Raw genomic sequence first — 22673 nt, forward strand, 5'->3', positions numbered from 1 at the left:
AAAATGATCTACAGATATAATGCAACCTCTATCAAAATACCAGTGACATACTTCATAGAAAATTTAAACAGTAGGTTGAGCATGGCAGCTTACGCCTGTAATCCCAGCATTTTGGGAGGCCGAGGCAGGCAGATCACAAGGTAAGGAGTTTGAGACCAGTCTGACCAGTCGTGAAACTCCGTCTGTACTAAATATACAAAAATTAGCTGGGCATGATGGTGTGCACCTGTTGGGCCTGTAGTCCAAGGTACTCAGGAGGCTGAGGCAGCAGAAACACTTGAACCCAGGAGGTGGAGGTTGCAGTGAGCCGAGATCACACCACTGCACTCCAACTTGGGCGACAGAGTGAGACTTTGTTTCAAAAAAAAAGAAGAAATTTAAAAATGTATATCTAGGCCGGGCGCGGTGGCTCAAGCCTGTAATCCCAGTACTTTGGGAGGCCGAGACGGGCGGATCACGAGGTCAGGAGATCGAGACCATCCTGGCTAACACGGTGAAACCCCGTCTCTACTACAAAATAGAAAAAAAAACTAGCCGGGCGAGGTGGCGGGCGCCTGTAGTCCCAGCTACTCGGGAGGCTGAGGCAGGAGAATGGCGTGAACCCGGGAGGCGGAGCTTGCAGTGAGCTGAGATCCGGCCACTGCACTCCAGCCTGGGCGACAGAGCAAGACTCCGTCTCAAAAATAAATAAATAAATAAATAAATAAATAATAAATAAAAATGTATATCTAAAATTTGTATGGTACCATAAAAGATCCGAATAGCCAAAGCAATTAAAAGAGAAAAAAGTGAAGATATCCCTCTACTTGACTTTGAAATGTACCACAAAGCTATAGTAACTAAAACAGTATGGTACTGAATAAAAGCAGACATATAGGCCAACTGAGCAGAAAAAGAGAGACCAGAAATACATCTGTGTCTTTACAGCTAGCTGATTTTAAATAAAAGTGACGATTTCTTAAGGAAAGAACAGTATCTTCAATAAATGGTGTTCAGAAAACTATATCCACAGGCAGCACAGTAAAATGAGATCCTTATCTCACACCATATAAAGAAATCAACTGAAAATAAATTAGATACTTAAATGTAAGGCCTGAAACTACTACCAAAAAATAGAGTGAAATCCCCATAACATTGTTCTGGGCAGTGAGTTTATTTAACCTCAAAATCCCAGAGAATAGAAGAAAAAATAGATTAGTCCGATTACTTCAAATTATAAAGCTTCTGCACAGAATATGGTACAATCAACAGGATGAGACAACTAGGTAATGAGAGAAAGTATTTGCAAATCATACATGTGACAAGGAGTTAATATTAAAAATATATAAGAAACTCAAATGACTGCAACAAAAAACAAATAACTTAAAATAAGCAAAAGGCTTAAATAAGTCTTTTTCAAGAAAAGACATACATATGGCCAACAGAAATATTTAAAAATGCTCAATGTCAATTATGATCAGGGAAAGACAAGCCAAAAAACAATATGAGATATCAAGTCACTCCTGTAATATGACTCTTATTAAAAAGAAAAAGAATAAAGTGCTGGGAAAGATGTGAAGAAAAGGGAATGCTTGCATACTGTTGGTTTGAATGTAAATGAAGACAGCTATTATGAAAAATGAAATAGAGATTTCTCAAAAAACTTACAATCAAACTACCATGTAACACAGCAATTGCACCACTGGATGTGTGTCCAAAACAGATAATGCCTAATGAAGAACCTTTGCACTTCTATGTTGTTTGCAGCACTCTTCATAATAGACAAAATATAGAATCAACAGTTCAAGGCCGGGCACGGTGGCTCATGCCTGTAATCCCAGCAGTTTGGGAGGCCGAGGTGGGTGGATCACCTGAGGTCGGAAGTCTCCCACTGTCGCCTGGGCTGGAGTGTAGTGGCTCCGTCTCGGCTCACTGCAACCTCCGCCTCCCAGGTTCAAGTGATTCTCCTGCCTCAGCCTCACGAGTAGCTGGGATTACAGGTGTGCGCTACCACACTGCCTAATGTTTTTGTATTTTTAGTAGAGATGGGGTTTCACTACGTTGACTAGGCTGGTCTCGAACTCCTGACCTTGTGATCCGCCAGCCTCAGCCTCCCAAAGTGCTAGGATTACAGGCCTGAGCCACCACGTCTGGCCAGGAAGTCTGATATTTTACCAGCATGTTCTGGACCCAGCACATTGCAAGGCAGGAGCCGATGTACTTCAGGATTTTGGCTTTAAGCTTGGGGCACTTGGAGTTTCTGGTGATGATGGTAGTGGTATGAAAGACACTAAGGGGGCAGGTGTTGCCTATGCTCACATAACTGGCCACTCTGTGAACACCGTATAACTAGTTTGCATGCAAACTAACAGTAAATGTTTTAATCCAAAAGCTGTCAGGATCTCCAAAAGTTATCCAGAGAAAATGACTGAGGAGTTGGCTACAGTTAGGTGACTAAAAATAAAAACTGAAGACTGAACTTCACCCATTTAAAAAATTATACAAAATAAGAGTGAGAAATTCCTCCAAATTGCAGTATCAGCATAGAAAAAAAAATATTCCTCCAAATTGCAAATTCACAGAGGTCATTTTACTATTTTGCAACCTTTAACGTTTACACTTAAAAATAGAAGATTCTGCGTGGAAACATAAGTCATGCTATATCAAAGAGAATTACGTATAAAATTGTTCACTTACCATTAACTCTTGTAAAAATTTAATTTTTGCCAGGTGCAGTGGCTCATGCTTGTAATCCCAGCATTTTGGGAGGCCGAGGAGGACGGATCACCTGAGGTCAGGAGTTCAAAACCGGCCTGACCAACATGGAGAAACTCTGTCTCTACTAAAAATATAAAATTAGCAGGGCGTGGGTGGCGCTTTGTAATCCCAGCTACTCGGGAAGGCTGAGGCAGGAGAATCTCTTGAACTCGGGAGGTGGAGGTTGCGAAGCCGAGATCACACTATTGCACTCCAACCTGGGCAACAGGAGCAAAACTCCATCGCAAAAATAAATAAATAAATAAAATAAAAAATAAAGTCTGGGCGCCGTGGCTAACGCCTGTAATCCCAGCACTATGGGAGGCCAAGGTGGGTGGATCACGAGGTCAGGAGTTCGAGACCAGCCTGGCCAACATGGTGAAACCCCGTCTCTACTTAAAATACAAAAATAGCCGGGCGTGGTGGTGAGCACCTGTAATCCCAACTACTCAGGAGGCTGAGGCAGGAGAATCGCTTGAACCTGGGAGGCAGAGGTTGCAGTGAACCGAGATTGCGCCACTGCACTCCAGCCTGGGCTATAGAGTGAGACTCCTTCTCGAAAATAAATAAATAAATAAATACATTTTAAGGTATATTTTCTAGCAAATTTTATATTTGCCACACTTTGTATAACAATGTAGTAAGATTTTCCTTTTACAAACAAACGAAACCCATGCAACTGATTTAATTCTCTCACCTGTGGACAGTGTATGCCTTTATCTTAATTCACTGATCTGAAAGTTATATTGATAAGCAGACTCTCCAGTTAAACCCACTTTTGGCTCACACCTGTAATCCCAGCACTTTGGGAGGCCGAGGTGGGTGGATCACCTGAGGTCAGAAGTTCAAGACAAGCCTGACCAACAGGGTGAAACCCCATCTCCACTGAAACTACAAAACTAGCTGGACGTGGTGGCGCATACCTGTAACCCCAGCGATTTAGGAGGCTGAGGCAGGAGAATCACTTGAACCCAGGAGGCAGAGGTTGCAGGGAGCTGAGATTGCACCATTGCACTCCAGCCTGGGCAACAAGAGTGAAACTCCATCCTTTTTTTTTTTTTTTTTGAGACGGAGTCTCGCTCTGTCGCCCAGGCTGGAGTGCAGTGGTGCGATCTCGGCTCACTGTAAGCTCCGCCTCCCGGGTTCACGTCATTCTCCGGCCTCAGCCTCCTCAGTAGCTGGGATTACAGGCCCCACCACCACGCCCGGCTAATTTTGTTTTTGTATTTTTAGTAGAGACGGGGTTTCACCTTGTTAGCCAGAATGGTCTCCATGACCTTGTGATCTGCCTGCCTCCGCCTCCCAAAGTGCTAGGATTACAGGCGTGAGCCACTGCGCCCGGCCTAAACTGCATCTTAAAGAAATAGAAAACAAAAACATTTTTTCAGGGCATTAAAAAATACCAAGTTTCTCATCAAAATCTACAAGGTACCATGTGAAATGAAACGGCATGAAGACAACAATGAGAAAACTGTAGCCACAACATAGAAAAATAAGGGCTGTGATGCATACATAGCTGGAATACACATAATACGAACAAATCTGAAGAAAATGAAAGCAGCATTTTTTTTTTTTTTGAGACGGAGCCAGAGACGGAATCTCTCTGTCGCCCAGGCTGGAGAGCAGTGGCGTGATCTCGGTTCACTGCAACCTCTGCCTCCCGTGTTCACGCTTCTCCTGCCTCAGCCTCCCGAGTAGCTGCAACTAGAGTAGCTGGAACTACAGGCCCCCTCTACCATGCCCAGTTAATTTTTTGTATTTTTAGTAGAAACAGGGTTTCACTGTGTTAGCCAGGATGGTCTCCATCTCCTGACCTTGTGATCCGCCCACCTCGACCTCCCAAAATGCTGCGATTACAGGTGTGAGCCACCGCACCAGGCCAGCTTTTTTTTTTTTTTTTTTTTTTTAAGGCAGAGTCTTGTTCTGTCGCCCAGGCTGGAGTACAGTGGTGCAATCTCGGCTAACTGCAACCTCCACCTCCCAGGTTCAAGTGATTCTCTGCCTCGGCCCCCAAAATAGCTGGGATTACAGGCACCCACCACCATGCGCGGGTAACTTTTGTATTTTTAGTAGAGACGGGGGTCTCACCATCTTGGCCAGGCTGGTCTTGAACTCCTGACCTCGTGATCAACTTGTCTTAGCCTCCCAAAGTGCTGGGATTGTAGATGTGAGCCACCATGCCCGGCTACACTTTTTTTTTTAAATTCCAGCAACACTCAGCTTTGCAGCCTAGAAAAAGTGTCCTCTCCACATAAAAAATCAGTTTTATTTCTTCACCACTATTTTCTATCTCTGACTTGAAGTTACAAACCAACTTTAGCAGAAATGTTTATGGCTTTTTCTGGAGCATGTTACACAGCAAGAACTGCTATATATGCTTTCCACATTTACATATGAAAACATCTTCATGGCTTACTAAGCTTCCCTTGTATTTACCTGAACAATTTGACTCCATAAATAAATTTACTTATATCAATTATAAAAAGCAAAAAGAACAATAACTAAAGAATAGTAAGCTTATATACAGTTCTCCAATTGAAAACAAAATGGAGTGTTCTAACTAAATAAAATGTAACAAAATACTAATTGTGGAATTACATATAAAAATTATTTTGTATGGACTACATTTCATAAAAATTATTCTTATAGTCACATTCCAACTCATATAATGAATATTTCATAAACTACAAAATATAAAAAACACAAAAAAATAGAGGTCTGTCATGAGTACCAGGCAAGTATAAACAGATAATTTGCATTGGGAGACTTGGAAGCATAAGGCATAGATTATACAGTAATAAATTCAATACAAAGTAGAGAGTATACGTTTGCTTTTGGCATTTTTGAGGTTTTTAGTTTTCTAGTAGTCACCTTGTTAAAATGACTTGCTTTGTTCCTATATTGCTTTTTTTTCTGAAAATGGGTACAAACTCATACTCCATAGTTTTCTTACAGCTAAGGTTTATCTTTAGACTAATATATATTTAACTCTATGTAAATCAAAACTAAAAGTCTGTATGTGTTTGCAGGCAGACAGGCCACATGTTCAAAAATATATGTAAGAAAAATTTAATATTTATTCAGGACTCAGAAATGTATGGATTTTATACTTGCGTATTTTTTATTATGACCATAAAAATAACTCTGTGACCAATAACAATTGTGCATTTTAAAATAACTAAAAGTGTAGAACTGGATTGTTTGTAATACAAAGGATAAATGCTAGAGGTGATGGATACCCCATTTGCCCTGATGTGATTATATATTTTACTCCTGCATTAAAATATGCATAAATATGGCATAAATATATACTCATGTTAGGTACCCACAAAAAATTTTAAAAATAAATTGAAATGATTGAAAAAGAAAAATTTAACCTACAGAAACAATATTCTTTAACTAATTTGTGGTTTAAACCCACTGACAAAAGAGATTACTTCAGATGTTAATCCAGGCGCAGTGGCACGATCTCAGCTCACTGCAACCTCTGTCTTCTGGTTTTAAGCGATTCTTCTGCCTCAGCCTCCCAAGTAGCTGGGATTACAGGCGCCAGCCACCACGACAGGCTAATTTTTGTATTTTTAGTAGAGACGGGGTTTCACTATGTTGGCCAGGCTGGTCTCGAACTCCTGACCTCGTGATTCATCCACCTCAGCCTCCCAAAGTGCTGGGATTACAGGCGTGAACCACTGCGCCTGGCCCCTTATTGTTATGATCTTTCATCTATACCCTTAAGTAAAGTGGAACAGGTTAAGGTTCGTGGCAATAATAACACTTCATTGAATGCACAATAGTATTTAACATGTTAAAAATATTGGATTAAAATATTAACTTCACACATAATCTAACATTTTTAAAATATACTGGATTTTATTATACAAAAGTACAATTAGTACAATAATATACTAATTTATTTTCATTTAATTTTAAGTAAAATTAAAAGTTTTCTTCTCATAATGCAAAATCATATTACTGTGAACACCTACCTAATGCATCATTCAATATAAGTTAACCACAAAGAGCCTCTTCACTTAATTTTTCATCATGCATCTTACATTTTAATGTCCTTACTCTTTCATAGAGAAGATCATAATGGCCACTTAATAAAAAAGACTCTCATGTTTTTAATGCAGCAATAACTGAGCACATGCTTTCACACGTGAATACAACCAAAATAAACAGTAGGAAATATTTTGAGAGTTGAACTACATCATTATTTACAAAAAAAATCTGTAATTTCTTCAAGAAATAAAGTATACTTTGAACATAATAACTCTGCAAAAAACCCTTCTACTCCTTTTAAAGTTATATACAAATAATTTTTCTACCAATTTTAGTTGTTGCTTTTTTTTCCTTTTTTTTTTTTGAGACAGAGTTACGTTCTTGTTGCCCAGGCTGGAGTGCAGTGGCGCACTCTCGGCTCACCACAACCTCCGCCTCCCAGGTTTAAGCAATTCTCCTGCCTCAGCCTCCCGAGTAGCTGGAATTACAGGCATACACCACCACACGTAGCTAATTCTGTATTTTTAGGAGAGCCGCGGTTTCTCCATGTTGGTCAGGCTGGTCTCAAACTCCTGACCTCAGGTGATTCACCCACCTCGGCCGCCCAAAGTGCTGGATTACAAATGTGAGCCACTGCATCTGGCCCCAACTTTAGTTTTATTTTCTATACTCAGCACTCTGATTTAGTATATCTGCAGTGTCAGTGCCTTATATATTTGTACTGTAAATTCTCTGACATTTATACAGATTTAATTTTAGTTAAATATTTTCATTTTTACTGCATCTGCAAAAATATATTTTAGTATGAACTCTGGTGTCTTCTAAGCTGTACTTTTTGAAAAAGTGTTTAAAATTTATTAAATTTGCAAGGTTTTTCTTCAATATAAATTCCCTGATGTTGAACAAACTTTGAGCAACTACTTCAGTTTTCTTCTAGTACAAAATATGTACAATAAAATCTGTGATACAAATAAAGGTACTACAACCCTCTTCACATTTGTAATGTTCATTTTCAAAATAAATACCTTCTTCACTTTAAAGGTTTGTATTTCCTGAAAGATCTTTTGACGGTAATTGCACTTATATTCCTTTTATTAAGTATGAACTCTCCAGTGGTAAGATGTGAATAGATATTAATGGCTTTTTCATGGTCTTTATATTTGTACAGTTTTTCTCAAATATAAATGCTCTCCTGTGCAATAAGGTGTGAGCATTCGTTAAAAGTTTTGCCATCGTTCACACTTGTAGTTTTCTTCAGCATGAACTATCTTACCTATAATCAAGTGTGACAACCATTTAAAGGCTTTGTCACATTCTTTACATTTCTAGGATTTCTCACCAGTATGATTTTTTATGTTTAAAAAAGTTTTAGTTGTTGTCAAAAGCACTGTCACATCTTTCAAGTTTGTAGAGTTTCTTTTCAGTATGAATTATCTTTTTTTTTTTTTTCCTGAGACAGAGTGTTACTCTTTACTCTTGTTGCCCAGGCTGGAGTGCAATGGCACGATCTCGGCTCACTGCAACCTCTGCCTCCCGGGTTCAAGCAATTCTTCTGCCTCAGCCTCCCGAGTAGCTGGGATTACAGGCATGCACCACCATGCCTAGCTAATTTTGTATTTTTAGTAGAGACGGGATTTCACCATGTTGGTCAGGCTGGTCTTGAACACTCGACCTCATGTGATTCACCCATCTCAGCCTCCCAAAGTGCTGGGATTACAGGCATGAGCCACTACACCCAGCCCATGAATTATTTTATGTCTGGTAAGAATTGAGGACTTGTTGAAGGCTTTGCCATATTCTTCACATTCATAGGGTTCCTCTTCAGTATGAATTTTCTTATGTTTAGTAAGAATTCAGGACTGGTTAAAGGCTTTGCCACATCTTCACATTTGTAGCGTTTCTCTCCAGTATGAATTACTTTGTTCAATAAGGTTTGAGGACTGGTTGAAAGCTTTGCTGTATTCTTCACAGTTGTAGGGTTTCTCTCCAGTATGAATTACTTTATGTTTAGTAAGAGTTGAAGACTGGCTAAAGGCTTTATCACATTCTAGATATGTGTAAGATGTATCTCCAATATGAGTTATCTTATGTTTAGTAAGGTTTGAGAATTGGTTAAAAGCTTTGCCACATTTTTCACATTTGTAGGGTTTCTCTCCAGAATGAATTACCTTATGTGCAGTAAGTTTTGGGGACCGGTTAAAGGCTTTGCCACATTCTTCACATTTGTAGGGTTTCTCTCCAGTATGAATTATCTTATGTGCAGTAAGGTTGGAGGACTCATTAAAAGCTTTGCCACATTGTTCACATTTGTAGGGTTTCTCTCCAGTATGAATTCTTTTATGTTTAGTAAGGGTCGAGGACCAATTAAAGCCTTTGCCACATTCTTCACATTTGTAGAACTTCTCTCCGGTATGAATTATCTTATGTTTAGTAAGGTATGAGAATCGGTAAAAAGCTTTGCCACATTCTTCACATTTGTAAGGTTTCTCTCCAGCATGAATTATCTTATGTGTAGTAAGGGTTGAGGATTGGTTAAAAGCTTTGCCACATTCTTCACATTTGTAGGGTTTCTCACCAGTATGAATAATCTTATGTGTAGTAAGGTGTGAGGACCGGTTAAAAGCTCTGCCACATTCTTCACATCTGTAGGGTTTCTCTCCAGTATGAATTCTTTTATGTGTAGTAAGGTGTGAAGACCGGTTAAAGGTTTTGCCACATTCTTCACATCTGTAGGGTTTCTCTCCAGTATGAATTATCTTATGTGTAGTAAGGGTTGAGGACTGCTTAAAAGCTTTGCCACATTCTTCACATTTGTAGGGTTTCTCTCCAGTATGAATTCTTCTGTGTCTAGTAAGGGTTGAGAACCAGTTAAAGACTTTACCACATTCTTCACATTGGTAAGAATTTTCCCTAATATGAATTCTTTTATGTTGAGTTAGGTGTAAAAGCATGCAAAACGATTTGTCACATTTTTTACATTTGAAAGGCTTCTTTCCTGTATGTCTTATCTTATGTATATTTGAATTTGAAAATGTATAAAAGACGTTCACATATTTATCACATTGAAATATTTCACTCTGGGTAGTTGTCAAACACTGGTTTAGTTCATTATAACATTCTTTGTGCAGATTACACTCATCCACACTTTTACAGTCTGTTCTTAACTGTAAATCTTCATGTCCACATTTTCCATATCTTCTCAATATGACTTCTTGGAAAGAATCTTTTATGCCCTGCTCTGGCCAAAGGTCTTGGGCAAAATGAGAATATATAACTGAAAGAAATAAAAATAACAAATTACTCCATTTACTAGACTCAGATGAATATGCTTTACAAATGTAACCCATAAAATTATACAAACTACATAAACAAGATGGCAAAGCAAAAGAACAAAGGCCCTAATTTTTTTTTTTTTTTGAGACGGAGTCTCATTCTGTAGCCCAGGATGGAGTGCAATGGCATGATCTCGGCTCACTGCAACCTCTGTCTCCCAGGCTCAAGCTGTTCTCCTGCCCCAGTCTCCAAAGTAGCTGGGATTACAGGCACGCGCCACCATGCCCAGCCAATTTTTGTATTTTTAGTAGAGATGTGGTTTCGCCATGTTAGCCAGTCTGGTCTTGAACTCCTGACCTCAGGTGATGCGTCCACTTCAGCCTCCCAAAGTGCTGGGATTACCGCACTTTGGCACACTGGCCACCATGCCTGGCCCAAAGACCCTAATTTTTTATGGACATGTAAATGTAACAAAAACATACAACAAAAATACATCTGAGGAAAATGTATAAATAAGTTACATGTGTGAAGTGCCCCAGCTGAGCACAACATAGAGAGTGACATAGAAGAAAAAGAAAAGTCTGTTACATTTACCCAACACAGCTCTTCCTGCTCCCCAACATAACGGTGCCTTTCGAAGTAAACTGCCAAGGTTTGGTTTCTTCTTTAAAAGACAATTAAAATACTGGCACATACATCTTTATTACTTGCTTCTAGGGTCCTGTCTAGACACTGGTTTCTGTCTCCTATGACATATAGTGCTGAAAGAAACTGGTATACTTTGGAATGACAGTTTAAGTCTGCTGAGACCAAAGCCAAATGTTACAGCAGCAGAGAGGCTGCAGTTCCACACACAGAAAACAGGTGTAGCAAGTTCTTACTATTAAGAAGAACCAAAAATAAACCAGGCGTGGTGGTTCACGCCTGTGATTCCAGCACTTTGGGAGGCTGAGGCTGGTGGATCACTTGAGGTCACAAGTTTGAGACCAACCTGACCAACATGGTGAAACTCCATCTCTACTTAAAAAAAAAAAAAAAAAAAAGTAGCCAGGTGTGAGAGTGTGCATCTGTATTCCCACTACTTGGGAGGCTGAGGCGGGAGAATCGCTTGAACCCAGGAGGCGCAGGGTGCAGGGAGCCAAGATTGCACCACTGCACTCCAGTCTGGGAGACAGAGCAAGACTCTGTCTCAAAAAAAACTAAAAAAAGAAGAAACACAAACTCCTTTAATTAAAAAATAAACACAAAATTGTAGATAAGACACATTCTAGGAACATGTTTGAGAGACTCCCAGGATCTCTAATCAAGACAATTGTTCAGACTATGCCAGGACAAAGCTACATTATAAAGATTGTGACAGGTAGCATTTTTTAATGTCCAAATTTCAATCAAAGATTATAAATATATACAAAATAAGGCAATATGGTTTTATCAAAAATGTTATAAAAGTTTCAGAGAGAAACCATAAAAAATGTATGTATTAATTTTAAAAATTGAAAACAAATTGAATACTCAGTGAGTGAAACAGAAAATGAGAACTACAGTGAGAACTACAGAAAATCAGAAAAATGAGGGTAAGAACAAAAATATGTAAAATATCAGAAAAACAGAAATTATGACAGCAAAAAATATCAAAAAGACTAACTGAAAAATCCTGAAAGAAAAAAATGACATAAAAAATGAAGAAGCTCAAAAAACAAACTAGGATATACACAAAGATACTTATAACAAACATATATGTAAGCACAATTTCAAAAGTCACATGCAAAAACAGCCTCTTGGAAACTGCAAGATAAAAGTGATGTATCATTTGCAAGCATAGTCTTATGAGATAGCCAGTGAATTGTCAACAAAAATTTTGCAGGCCAGAAGGGTACTGTCTGATATAGTCAAAGTCCTGAAAAAAATAGCTATCAAGTGAGTATAATACCATCAGCAAATATGTCCTGCTGAATAAAAAAAACAAAACCTTCAAAAATAACCAAATTCTGAAAAAGTGTATTGGCACTCCATATGCTCTACATATAAAAGGTGCTAAAAGCAGTTGCTTCTACTGAAAATAACATTATTCAATGAAACAACACATAATCATAGAAAAATACATTATTTTCTGGAAAAGATATCCACAAACATAAAAATTGAATTTTTAAGCATTATTATAATGGTACAGAAAACATTTTTAATTATTCTCTAAAATTTGAAAATTAAAAGCATAGAAATCATTATAAACATCTTGTTAGTGAATATACAACATTAAAAAATATAATTCAAACATCAATGAAAACTTTGAGGGCAGAGGTAATGAGAAAAAACATTTGCATGCAACTGAAGTTTTTTTCTTTTTACCAGACTGAAATATATTGTTGTATCTTTTAGAGGTGTTATGTAATCCCCAAGATAGCACAAAGAATATATTTGTATAGATACATAACACAAAATAAGAAAGAAGTAAACATATATCAACAAAAAAATAAAAAAGACACAAATTAAGAGAGAAAATGAGGCCCAGCACAGTGGCTCACGCCTGTAATCCCAGCACTTTGGGAGGCCGAGACGGGCGGATCACGAGGTCCAGAGATGAAGACCATTCTGGCTAACATGGTGAAACCCTATCTCTACTAAAAATACAAAAAAATTAGCAGGGCATGGTGGCGGGTGCCTGTATTCCCAGCTACTCGGGAGGCTGAGGCAGGAGAATGGCGTGAACCCGGGAGGTGGAGCTGGCAGTGAACCGAGATCCGGCCACTGCGTTCTAGCCTGGGCGACAGAGCGAGACTCCGTCTCAAAAAAAAAAAAAAAAAAAAAAAAAAGAGAATGAGAGACAAAGATACAAGAATCAAACAATAAAATAACATTAATAAGTCTATTTCAGAGTTTATATATATACACATACATATATATAACTAACTTTCCAATCAAGAGACATACGTTCAGTAAAGTGATTTATTAAAAAAATTTTGGGGCCAGGCACGGTGGCTCACACCAGTAATCCCAGCACTTTGGGAGGCCAAGGCAGGCGGATCACGAGGTGAGGAGATTGAGACCATCCTGGCTAACACAGAGAAACCCCCTCTCTACTACAAATACAAAAAATTAGCCGGACGTGGTGGTGGGCACCTGTAGTCCCAGCTACTCGGGAGGCTGAGGTAGGAAAATGGCGTGAACCCGGGAGGTGGAGCTTGCAGTGAGCCGAGATCGCGCCACTGCACTCTGGCCTGGGAGACAGAGGGAGACTCCATCTAAAAAAAAAAAAAAAAATTTGGCTGGGTGCGGTGGCTCAAGCCTGTAATCCCAGCACTTTCAGAGGCCAAGATGGGCAGATCACCTGAGGTCAGGAGTTTGAGACCAGCCTGGCCTACATGGTGAAACACCATCTCTAACAAAAATACAAAAATTAGCTGGGTGTGGTGGTACCCACCTGTAATCCCAGCTATTCGGGAGGCTGAGACAGGAGAATCACTTGAACCTGGAAGGCGGAAGTTACAGTGAGCTAAGATCATGCCATTGCACTCCAGCTTGGAGGACATAGTGAGACTTTGTCTCAAAAATAAAAATAAAAATAAAAAACCAATGTAGAAAATAACCTATATGTGATAGTCCATTCTCAATTCTAAGTGCGTTAGTTTTAAGCAGGTTACATGGAAATAAAGTGATAAAGAAGCAGAGTGTACTGAGTCACCAGCTGCCTCCTTACTGCCTTCTCTTTTACCCAGCAGCCAGGCACCAATGGGTCAAGGCCCTTGCAACTACCCCCTCCCCATCTCACTAAAAAATTTAGGTTAATTTGCAACATAGATAATTGTACCCTTTCTTATCAGCTAAGTGCAGCCACTAGGGCCACAAGTCAAATGTCTGAAGAGTCCTGAACAGTTGCGATGCATTTTGGGCTGAAACAAAATGCAACAAGACAACTCAAAAGGAAACACCTAAAGCCCTTGCCAATAGGTGACATCTGGGAAGATTGTGGCCCCATAGTAGTCAGTCTATGAGGAACTGGGGGAGGGGCCTGTGCGCTAAGAGACAAATTGTTTGCTGAAACTGTGCTGTGTGTGCCTGCATGCCAGACACTCAATCTTGCAAGACTGTCATTAAGTCTCACTTTCGCTGTTCTCCAGGTCTCTGAGTCCATTCTTTGGGTTTGGATGTGTGAGTTGGTTTCTCACACCAAGATCCAACTTGCCTTTCTACAAGAGTCAGCTAAAATCTAATGATAAAAAAGGACTGAAAGTGGCAAGATGGATTTAGACATTCCATACAAATATTAACCAAATGAGAGCTGAAGAGGCCAAAATAATATTACACAAGCTACATCTTAAGTCAAAAACTGTCACATTTTATAAAATATACTTTAAGTCAAAACTGCAAAGAGACAAAGAAGGACATTAAACAATAATACATTCATTTACTGGGAGCCTATGTATATATATGTGTTTGTGTGTGTTTGTATCTCACGTTAAGTTTCCAGATATATATAGCAAATATTTACAGAATGGAAAAAACACCTAGACAGTAATATAATTATGGTAGGACATTTCAATACCCAACTTTCTGTAATAAAAATAATACAAGACAGAATATTAGTAAGTGAAGAGAGGACTTGAAGGCAGTATAAAACAATTATTTCTAACAGAGGTATAGAGAAGATGTCTCAACAATATCAGGATGCATGCCCTTCTCAATAGCTCATACAACATTCTCCTTGATAGACCACCTGGTGGGCAAAAAAAGAAGTGTTAACAAATTTTTTAAAACTGAAAATTTATGAATTACATTCTATGACCAAAATGAAATGAGTATAAAACAGGCAAAACCTGAAAAATTTACAACTATATAGATATTAAACACACTCTACAGCATGCTCCTGTTCAAAGGCTGAAATAATATTTTGAAGATGTCCATACTGCTCAATGTAATACAGAGATTTAATGCAATTTTTTAAAAAATTTCTCATTGCATTTTTGAGGAAATAGAAACAGCAACTCCAAAAGTAGTATACGGACTCTCAAAAGACAATAAAGTACCCAAAGGCTTCAAAAAAAAAAGGGAACAATGTTGAAGTCATTATAGTTCCTGATTTCAAAATACATTACAAAGTTACAGAATAAAAACAATTTGGTATGAGTATAATGGCTAAAAAGTAGACTAATAGGCCGGGCATGGTGGCTCACGCCTGTAATTCCAGGACTTTGGGGGGCCAAGGCAGGTGGATCACAAGGTTAAGAGATTGAGACCATCCTGGCCAACATGGTGAAACCTTGTCTCTACTAAAAATAAAAAAATTAGCTGGGCTTGGTGGCATGAGCCTGTAGTCCCAGCTACTCAAGAGGCTGAGGCAGGAGAATCGCTTGAACCAGGAAGCAGGGGTTGCAGTGAGCCAAGATCGCGCCCCTGCACTCCAGCCTGGGTGACAAAGCGAGACTCTGTCTCAAAAAAAAGTGAACTAATAAAATAGAAGTTAGCACATATATAAATGTTCACATGGATGGCCATATGAAGTTATTTGCCTACCCATAATTATTGCAGCATTGTTACTGAAAGCCAATAGGTAAAAGGAATGCAAATTTCTGTCTCCAAATTATTCAGTAGATATAATTTAAAATATAAAAATATTGGAATATCACCTAGGACTTAAAAAGCCAAAAATATTCTAACAACTATAAAGATAAACCTTGATGACATTATGCAAAATGAAATGAGTCAGCCACAAAAAGAGACTGTAGGAGATATATGAAGCAGTTATACTCTTAGAAAAAGAAAACAGAGTGGTGTTTGCAAAGTGCCAGAAAATCAGAAAAATTGGTTCTTGTTTAATGTGTATTGAGATTTAGCTTTGCAACATATAAATGTTCTAGAGATAAGTTGCATAACATTGTCATATAATTAATAAGACTAAACAGCATATTTTATTTTTTTCAAAGACGGAATCTTGCTCTAGGCTGGAGTGCACTGGCGTGATCTCAGCTCATTACAACCTCCACCTCCTGGGTTCAAGTGAGTCTCCTGCCTCAGCTTCCTGAGTAGCGGGACTACAGGCACCACCATGCCCGGGTAATTTTTGTATTTTTAGTAGAGACAGGGTTTCACCATGTTAGCCAGGCTGGTCTCGAACTCCTGACCTCAGGCAATCCGCCGGCCTTGTTTCCCAAAGACCTGGGATTACAGGCATGAGCCATTGCACCTGGCCTAAACAGCATATTTTAAAATGTTTGATAATAAATTTTGATATGTGGTTCTGACAAGTAAAAATAAATACCTAAAAAAGATACAAAGTTATGATAGTTTGTATATAATCTTCAAATCCAAGAGTGTTTCTCCCACACAAAAATAATATAGGTTCACAATAGATATTGAAATTAGGAGATGACTGCTCACCTAGACAAGACTGAACAACCATTTACAACAAACCTACATAACAAATAAATGTCATAAAAAATACAGAGATAATATTTATACAGGGAAACAGAGATAATTATATTGGCAATAGACATATGGCTGATTTGTATTTGATTCTGCTCCAAACTGCCTTAAATTGTACAGAGTTAAACATTGTCATACACAATTATAATATAAACAAAAACATCAAAACAAAGTTAACTGGTGTGAAGTGGCATACCCTAAAATATATAACATAAAAATATAAAATCACAAAACAAAAGAAAAATATGGAATGTAAAACTTATTGGACACCATCAAGTACATTAATATATTCATGAAATAAATCTTAGAAGACGAATATAGGGAAAAAGTAATACAGAGGTAAATTAAAGAAAAAGAAAGCTGAGAACTTCCCAAATTTTGATGTAAAAAAATTCTAACCAATAATACTTAATTCAAAGTAATTTTACTTGAAAAACAAAATAAAAATAAAGACTTTCCTAAATTAAATTTCAGGGTATTCATTACAACTAACACAGTCCTACAAGAAATGGTACATGGTAGCCAGACCCAGTGGCTCATGCCCGTAATTCTACAGCTTTAGGAAGCCAAGGCAGTCAGATCTCCTGAGACCAGGAGTTCAAGATCCAGTCTGAGAAACACAGACTCTGCACATAAACAAACAGAAATGCTAAAATGAATCCATTATGTTGAAAAATAAAATGATGCTAGATGGCATCATAAAACCATATGTAAATATAAAGCTCTCTATTAAATGTAAATATACAGACAGAATTTTTTACTATCATAATAATGGTACATAAAACCATTAAAGTTCTGTAGATATCCTGCCTCAGTCTCAGGTGCCCACCACCACACCCAGCTAATTTTTGTATTTTTAGTAGAGTCGGAGTTTCACCATGTTGGCCAGGCTGGTCTCAAACTCCTGACCTCAGGTGATCCATCCACCTCAGCCTCCCACAGTGCTGTGATTACAGGTGTGAGCCACCATGCCTGGCCTTATTTTTTTAACTTTAAGATGTTTTATGTAATCTCCATTTTAAGATAATTACAATATACTTCAAGATGATTACATATTTATAGAAAGTATGCAAATCAAAATGAAAAAATAAAGCATGTAACAATAAAGTTAAAATAAACAAAAATTAAGGTAGTAAAACAGGAAATGAGAAAAAACTTATCTACAAGAAACACATAAAACAGGAACAATGAGGTAGTTTCTGCAGATCAACAGACTTAGTCTTTCCCCCTGCTGGCTCTGAGCAATCCGGGCAGTACAGATGTACGGAATTTCCCCCAGTGCAGCACAGCCACTCCACGAAGGGGCAGCCAGAGTGCTTTGTTAAGTGGTTCCCAGATCTCACGCATCCTGACTGGGTGAGATCCCCCGCAACAGACATCATCAGATAACTTATAAAGGAGTGTTCCCACTGTCATCGGGTCATTCCCCTTCTGGGACAAAGATCCCAGAGGAAGGAGCAAGCAGTCATCTCTGCTATTCTGCAGGCTCCACTGGTTGACACCTCCAGGTGTGGGAGAAACCCAGGCAAATAGGGTCTGAAGTAGATCCCAAGCAAATCACAGCAGTGCTACAGAAAAGTGGCCTGATGGTTAGAAAAACAAACAAACAGAGGCCGGGCGCGGTGGTTCACGCCTGTAATCCCAGCACTTTAAGAGGCCGAGGCGGGAAGATCACCAGGTCAGCAGATCGAGACCATCCTGACTAACACGGTGAAACCCTGTCTCTACTAAAAATACAAAAAATTAGCCAGGCATGGTGGTGGGTGCCTGTAGTTTCAGCTACTCGGAAGGCTGAGGCAGGAGAACGGCGTGAATCTGGGAGGCAAAGCTTGCAGTGAGCCGAGATCGCACCACTGCACTCCAGCCTGGGCAACAGAGCGAGACTCCATCTCAAACAAAAAAAAGAAAAAAGAAAAAAAGAAAAACAAACAAACAGAAAGCAACACCAAAAACAGCACAAACAAAAAAGTCCCCACAAGAATCCCATCCAAAGGTCAGCAGCCTCAAAGATCCAAGCTAGAAAATCTCACAAAGATGAAAAGAATAAATCAAAAAATGCTGAAAACTTAAAAAGCCAGAGTGCCGCCTCTTCACCAAATGATCCCAGCTAGCATATCTCCAGCAAGGGCACAGAACTGGGCAGAGGCTGAGGTGGATACATTGACAAAAGTAGGCTTCAGAAGGTGGTTAATGATGAACTTTGCTGAACTAATGAAGTATGTTCTAACCCAATGCAAAGAAGCTAACAACCATGAAAAACATGACAGGAGCTGTTAACCAAAACAAATTTAGAGAGGAACATAAATGACCTGATGGAACTGAAAAACACAACATCAGAACTTCACAGTGCAACCACAAGTATCAATAACCGAGTAGACCAAGCTGAGGAAGGAACTTCAGAGTTTGAAGACTATCTTGCTGAAATAAAACAGGCAGACAAGATTGAAGAAAAAAGAACAGGAATGAAAGAAATCTCCGAGGTCTATGAGATTATATAAAAAGACTGAACCTATGACTGACTGGGGTACCTTGGATAGGGAAAATGGAACCAAGTTAGAAAACATCCTTTAGGATATCATCCAGAACTTTTCCAACATAACAAGAAAGGCCAACATTCAAAATCAAAAAATCCAGAAAACCCCAGTAAGATACTCCATGAGAAGATCATCCCCAAGACACAAAATCATCAGATTCTTCAAGATTGAAATTCAGGAATAAATGATAAGGCAGCCAGAGAGAAAGGCCACATCACCTACAGACAAAAGTTGGTCAGACTAACAACAGACCTTTAAGCAGAAACCCTACAAGTCATAAGAGATTGGAGGCCACTACTCAACATTCTTAAAGAAAAGAATTTCCAGACAAGAATATCCAAGAAAACTAAGCTTCATAAATAAAGGAGGATTACAATCATTTTCAGACAAGCAAATGCTGAAGGAATTCATCACCACCAGGCCTGCCTTGCAAGAGCTCTTAAGAGAAGGGCTAAACATGGAAAGAAAAAAAAACCATTACTAGCCACTGCAAAAACACACTGAAGTACAAAGACCAATGACACTATGAAAAAACTACATCAAAGAGTCTTCAAAATAACCAGCTAGCACCATGAAAACATGATCAAATTCACACATAGCAATATTAACCTTAAACTTTTTTTTTTTTTTTTGAGATGGAGTCTTGTTCTGTCACCCAGGCTGGAGTGCAGTGCACAATCTTGGCTAACTGCAACATCTGCCTCCCAGGTTCAAGCAATTCTGCCTCAGCCTCCCGAGCAGCTGGGATTACAGATGTGCACCACTATGACAGGCTAATTTTTATATTTTTAGTAGAGGTAGGGTTTCACCATGTTGGCCAGGCTGGTCATGAACTCCTGACCTCAGGTGATTCACCTGCCTCAGCCTCCCAAAGTGCTGGGATTACAGGCATAAGCCACCGTGTCTGGCCTAATCTTAAATTTAAATGGGCTAAATGCCCTCATTAAAAGATACCTAATGTCAAGGTGGTTAAAGAGTCAAGACCCATTGGTGTTCCATATTCAAGAAACCCATCTCACATGCAAAGACACACACAGGCTTAAAATAAAGGAATGGAGGAAAATTCATCAAGCAAATAAAAGAAAAAAAGAGGAATTGCAATTGTAGTTTCTAACAAAATAGACTTTAAACCAACAAAGATCAAAACAGAAAAAGAAGGGCATTACATAATGCTAAAGGGATCAATTCAAGGAGCATGCAGATTTATAAAACACATTCTTAGAGACCTACACAAAGGGACTTAAACAAACTCCCACACAATAATAGTGGGAGACTTTAACACCCTACTGCCAATATTAGACCAATAATTGAGACAGAAAAGTAACAAAGATATTCAGGACTTGAACTCAGCTTTGGGTCAAATGGACCTGACAGATATCTACAAAACTTTCCAGCCAAGAACAACACAATACACATTCTCCTAAGTGCTACATGGCACTTACTTTAAAACTGATCACATAATTGAAAGGAACACTCCTTAGCAAATGCAAAACAACTGAAATCCTAACAGTCTCTCAGACCACAGTGCAATCAAACTGGAACTTGAGAGTAAGAAACTCACTCAAAACTACACAAGTACATGGAAATTGAACAACCTGCTCCTGAATGACTTCTAGGTAAATAATAAAATTAAATCAGAAACCAAGAAATTATTTGAAACCAATGAGAACAAAGAGACTATGTACTGGAATCTCTAGAACACAGCTAAAGCAGTGTTAAGGGGAAAATTTATACCACTACATAGCCACGTCGAAAAGCTAGAAAAGATCTCAAATTGACACCCTAACATCACAACTAAAAGAACAAGAGAACCAAGAGCAAACAAACCCCAAAGCTAACAGAAGACAAGCAATAACCAGAATCCGAGTGAAACTGAAAGAGAGAGAGAAAGAGATAGAGATAGAGACAAAAAACCCTTCAAAAACTCAGTGAATCCAGGAGCTATTTTTAAAAAAACATTAATAAAATAGAACACTAGCTAGAGTAATGGAGAACAAAAGAGAGAAGAAGAAATAGACACAATACAAAATGATAAAGAGGATACCACCACTGACCCCACAGAAATATGAACCATCAGAAAATACTATAAACACCTCTATGCACATAAACTGAAAAATCTAGAATAGATAAATTACTGGACACACACACCCTCCCAAGACCGAACCAGGGAAAATCTGAATCCCTGAATAGACCAATAACAAGTTCTCAAATTGAGCAAGTAATAAACAGCCTACAAACTAAAAATGCCCAGGGGCAGATGGATTTACAGCTGAATTCTACCAGAGGTACAAAGAGGAGTTGGTACCATTTCTTCTGAAACTATTCCAAATGATAGAAAAAGAGGGACTTCACTCTAACTCATTTTATAAGATCAGCATCATTCTGGTACCAAGGTCTGGCAAAGACATAACAACAACAACAACAAGAAGAAACTTCAAGCCAATATCTCTGATAAACATTGATGCAAAAATTCTCAATAAAATACTGGCAAACCAAATCCAGCAGCACATCAAAAAGCTTATGCACGACGATCAAGTCAGCTTCATCCCTGGGATGCAAGGCTTTTTCAACATAAACAAATCAATAAATATAATTCATCATATAAACAGAACTAAAAACAAAATCCTTATGTTTATCTCAATGGATGCAGAAAAGGTCTTTGATCAAATTCAACATACCTTCATGTTAAAAATGCTCAATAAACTAGGTATTTACGGAACATACCTCAAAATAATGAGTCATTTATGACAAACCCACAGCCAATATCATACTGAAAGGGCAAAAGCTGGAAGCATTCCCCTTGAAAACTGGCACAACAAGAATGCCCTCTCTCACCACTCTTATCCAACAGAGTATTGGAAGTTCTGGCCAGGAAAATCAGGCAAGAAAAATAAATAAGGGGTATTCAAATAGGAAGTCAAACTGTCTCTGTTTCCAGATGACATGATACTATATCTAGAATGCCCCAATGTCAGCCCAAAAGCTTCTTCAGCTGATAAGATGCTTCATCAAAGTCTCAGGATACAAAATCGATGTGCAAAAATTACAAGCATTTCAATACATTAACAATAAACAAGCAGAGAGCCATATCATGAATGAACTTCCATCCACAATTGCTACAAAAAAGAATAAAATATCTAGGAATAGAGCTAACAAGGGAAGTGAAGGAGCTCTTTAGGAAGAACACAAACCACTGCTCAAGAAAATCAGAGAGGACACAAATAAATGGAAAAGACAGAAAGAATCAATATTGTGAAAACAGTCATACTGCCAAAAGTAACTCAATGCTTATCCCACTAAACTATTACTGACATCTTTCACAGAATTAGAAAAAACTATTTTAAAATTCATATGGAACCCAAAAGACCCCATATAGTCAAGATAATTCTAAGCAAAAAGAAGAAAGCTGGAGGCATCATGCTATCTGACTTCAAACTACACCACAAGGCTATAGTAACCAAAACAGCCTGGTACTGCTATAAAAACATACACATAGACCAATGAAAAAGAATGCAGAACTCATAAATGACTGCTTATCTACAACCATCTAATCTTTGAAAAATCTGACAAAAACAAGCAATGAGGAACAAACTCCCTATTTAATGAATGGTGCTGGGAGAACCAGCTAGCCATATGCAGAAAACTGCAACGGGAACCCTTCCTTACACCTGTACAAAAATTAACTCAAGATGGATTAAAGACTTAAATGTG

At 38.5% G+C, this 22673-nt stretch overlaps 1 protein-coding gene across 4 annotated transcripts in view; it reads right to left on the reverse strand.

Annotated features, from left to right (window-relative positions):
• Window positions 1-6581: 6581 nt before the first annotated feature.
• LOC101011283 (zinc finger protein 430) overlaps window positions 6582-22673 on the reverse strand; it is a 39790-nt gene continuing 23698 nt past the window's right edge. For 3 of the 4 annotated variants that reach the window (XM_031660349.1, XM_031660348.1, XM_031660347.1), the window contains one exon: window positions 6582-10012. In XM_031660349.1, the coding sequence (XP_031516209.1) occupies window positions 8622-10012 (1391 nt within the window). In that variant the 3' untranslated portion in view covers window positions 6582-8621. Of the gene's footprint in view, window positions 10013-13488; window positions 14723-22673 lie in introns of those variants that run through there. The other variant, XM_031660350.1, reaches the window with a different exon arrangement.

This window comes from Papio anubis, chromosome 20, assembly GCF_008728515.1.
Source record: "Papio anubis isolate 15944 chromosome 20, Panubis1.0, whole genome shotgun sequence".
NCBI lineage: Eukaryota > Metazoa > Chordata > Mammalia > Primates > Cercopithecidae > Papio > Papio anubis.